Raw genomic sequence first — 3518 nt, forward strand, 5'->3', positions numbered from 1 at the left:
GCTCATTGGAGCATCTCCTTTCTCATGGCACCCTGTGCCATGTGAGTTTTTTCAATTTTCAGTTTTATTTTAGGTATCTATGTATATCTCATTTTTCTCCCCAGTGGGGATCCAAAGTATTTTATGACATTGTTCTCCCCTTCTCTGTTTCTGTCCTCACAACAAGCCCATGAGGTAGTTTAGGCAGTGTAAGAGTGGCTGGGGGTCATCCCGTGAGCTGCCATGGCAGAGAGGGGGATTCAAACCCGGGTCTTGGAGATCCTGGTCTGTCCCAAAATGTGTAACACAGTGGTAATCAGGCTGGCCTACCTTGCAGGGCTGTAGCAATTATTAGATACTGTGTATGAAGCGCATTGTGCATTGCTTGGAAAATATGCTACAATCAGGGCTATTTTTGGGCAGGAACGCACAGGAACGGAGTTCCGGCTAGCTTCAGAGTTGGCCACCCCCACTACAGCCAAAACCTCTGCATGTGTGGCTACAGAGGGAAGGCCTGGAGAGAGACCCCCCCAGCAACTCCAAGACAGGCAGGCTGGGGGGGGGGCTGGAAGGATTGCCTTCCCCCGCCTGTACAAGGGCTGGCTGTGGGGCGCCCAGGCCTTCCCTTCCCTCCAAGGGCCGGCTTGCCCGGGCTCCGTGCAGCCGTGCTGTCAGGGGTGTGGCCTAATATGCTAATGAGTTTCTGCTGTTGGGTGTGGCCTATTATGCTAATGAGTTCCTGCTGGGCTTTTTCTACAAAAAATGCCCTGGCTACAATAATACCACAAGTGAATAATACTTTACTCTCATGAGAACAGCAGCCGAAATAGCCTAGTTTGGCCCGAGCTCAGCAGGGTTTGGGAGCTAAGGAGGGCTCCAAGGAAGTCTGGAGTTGCTGTGCAGAGGAAGGCAATGGAAACTTACCTCTGCTCATCTTGTGTCTTGAAAACCCCATGATTGGGGATGCCATGAGTCCCTGGCAACCCAATGGCACATTCTTCTCCTTCTCCTCATAGAAACACGCACCTACAGGGCCTGGCCAGTAATCTGTTATTGGTTGGATGACTAGATGAAGCTGCCTTATACTGAACCAGACCATTGGTCCATCAAAGTCAGTGCTGTCTACTCAGATGGGCAGTGGCTCTCCAGAGTCTCAGACTGAGGTCTTTCGCATCAACTATGACCTGGTCCTTTCCGCTGGAGATGCCAGGGATTGAACCCAGGACCTCCTGCATGTCAAGCAGGTGCTGTACCATTGAGCCACAGCCCTTCCCCAGTTGGTTTGATTGTTTGGTTGGGTCTAAAAATATCTCAGGTGAGCACCGGGAGACTGCCCTGGCTCCCCGTTGTCATGCTTCTTCCCTTTGTCTTCCTTCAGTGCTGTCAAATCCTCGTGGTGAATGGTGTGAACCTGGGCATCCGGGACCAAGACGGCTACACCGCTGCTGACCTTGCCGACTACAATGGGCACTCCCATTGTGCCAAGTACCTGCGCACAGTGGAGAACATGGTGCGGGTGACAGAGGGACAGGGGGGGTTGCATGGAAAGGGGCTGCATGTGACTGTTAGAGTGGAAGAAGTGGAGAACATTTTTATGTGTCCAGGAGGAGGGTGGTGCATGGAGCCATTGCTGAATCCAGGCTTGGAGCGTGTAACCCTGGGACCGTGTGGTAAACTGCTGGGTGACTTACAGTGGAGTGTGTGAAATGGTTCCTCTGGGAGCAGGGTGTATTTCAAGGGAGGAGGAAGTGTGGTGACTGATCCAGCACTACTTGTTCACACATCCAAGCCAGCGCTTGATGTCTCAGCAGCAAAGGGGCAGGCGTGCATATGTGAATCAGCCTTCAGTCCTGGCGTACTCTTCTACAGCAGGGGTCCCCAGCCTTTTTGAGCTTGTGGGCACCTTTTGGAATTCCGACACAACATGATTGACACATCTGCAAAATGGCTGCCACAAAATGGCTGCCACAGGAGGTGGAGCCAGCCAAAAAATGGCTGCTGCCCCTTACCTTGAGTCACACAGTGAAGAAAGCAATGTTTTTTTAAAAGCCTGCCCGGTCAATCAGCTGTCCGATGGATAATCAGAAGCCTTGCTGGGCTTAAGCCCCCCCCCCTGGTCCTGCCCACTTTCTAAAAACACTTTGCGGTCACCAGGAAAGGTGTTGGCAGTTACCATGACACCAGTGTTCCCTCTAAGCTAATGTGAGCTAGCTCACAGTTTTTTAGCCTCCGGCTCACACATTTTTGCCTTAGCTCAGGAAGGATGGCTCCAGAGCAAACTAATTTATGGAGTACCCAAATTGTTCACTCACATATTTAATGCCAGTAGCTCACAGAATAGAATTTTGCTCACAAGACTGCACAGCTTAGAGGGGACATTGCATGGGGCCCATGGGCACCATGTTGGAGACCCCTGTTCTAAAGCCTTGGAAGCCAGTGGAAACTCATTCTCACCAGTTCTACAAGAACTGGCTCCCTGCTTGTTGGAGTTTCTTGTTCTGCTGCCTGTAGTTGGGGAATCTTTGCATGTGTGTATGTGCTACCAGTGGATACGAAGTGCTGCTCCTAGCTTACTGGTGTGTAGGATGGGGAAGAGCTCAGGTGCCACGCCGTGATGCCCCCTCCTGACCCCCATCTCCTGCCTTCCTTCACCTTCGTCCTAATAAATTTCAACTCCCTCGTCTCCCAATTTAGAGGCAAAAATATTACTTAGGCAGCCCCAGGAGGCCAGTGGGAGCTCGGCAGCTGGCATGTTACCCGGGGCAGCCAGGCAAAGGATTCCAGGCGGGGCTCACAGAGGGGCCGGGTTTCTGCTCTCGTTCATTCCCCCGAGGACCTATCCGGCACTGTTGTGTTATGCTGTCCTCCGGTGTGAAGACGGTGGATCCTCCGGCTTATCCACGCTGGGGAAGGAGGGGGGCAGGAGCCCACCAGCTTTTCTGGGACCATGGGCAACGTAAGTCAGGTTTTCCCGGGGGTGGGGGGAGAGGGGGAGTGGCTGTCGAGGTCTCTGCTGGCCTGTTTGCAGCAGTGAGGCTTGGGGTGTTTCCGGGGACCGTGGTAGGTGACGCAGAATGGCAGGCATGCCCTGGAGGAGGTGGAAAGGAAATGTACAGAAAAGTGTGCCTGGAGGGTGGCTGGATCCCCGGTACATGAACATATGAATCTGCCTAATACTGAATCGGACCCCTGGCATCACAGTCGATACTGTCGACTCAGACTGGCACCAGCTCTCCAGGGTCTCAGGCAGAGGTCTTTCCTATCACCTGCTGCTAGATCGTTTAACTGGAGATGCCAGGGATTGAACCTAATGCCAAGCAGATGCTCTACCATTGCCTCTCCCCTTCCTTGTTGCCCCCTAATCCTGGAATTCATTCCCAGGACGTCCTCGTAAGAGCTGTCTCCTCCTCCTCCTCCTCCAGATCCCTCACCGTAACCCACCTGTTCCATAACACCTTTGCTTTAACCCCTCCTACAAAACTGACTGTAAACATGTGGCTACATTTGTGCATATCGTTCTTCTCTTTCCCGAACTGCCC

The 3518-nt window shown here is 52.7% G+C and overlaps 1 protein-coding gene across 1 annotated transcript in view; it reads left to right on the forward strand.

Annotated features, from left to right (window-relative positions):
- The window catches only part of ESPN (espin), a 140119-nt gene that overhangs the window by 59652 nt on the left and 76949 nt on the right, over positions 1-3518 (forward strand). Inside the window, exon 5 of the mRNA XM_015406261.1 lies at positions 1358-1489. Coding sequence (XP_015261747.1) covers positions 1358-1489 — 132 coding nt within the window. The remainder of the gene's footprint in view (positions 1-1357; positions 1490-3518) is intronic.

Source organism: Gekko japonicus, unplaced genomic scaffold (assembly GCF_001447785.1).
Source record: "Gekko japonicus isolate JY-2015 unplaced genomic scaffold, Gekko_japonicus_V1.1 scaffold1383, whole genome shotgun sequence".
Taxonomy (NCBI): Eukaryota; Metazoa; Chordata; class Lepidosauria; order Squamata; family Gekkonidae; genus Gekko; species Gekko japonicus.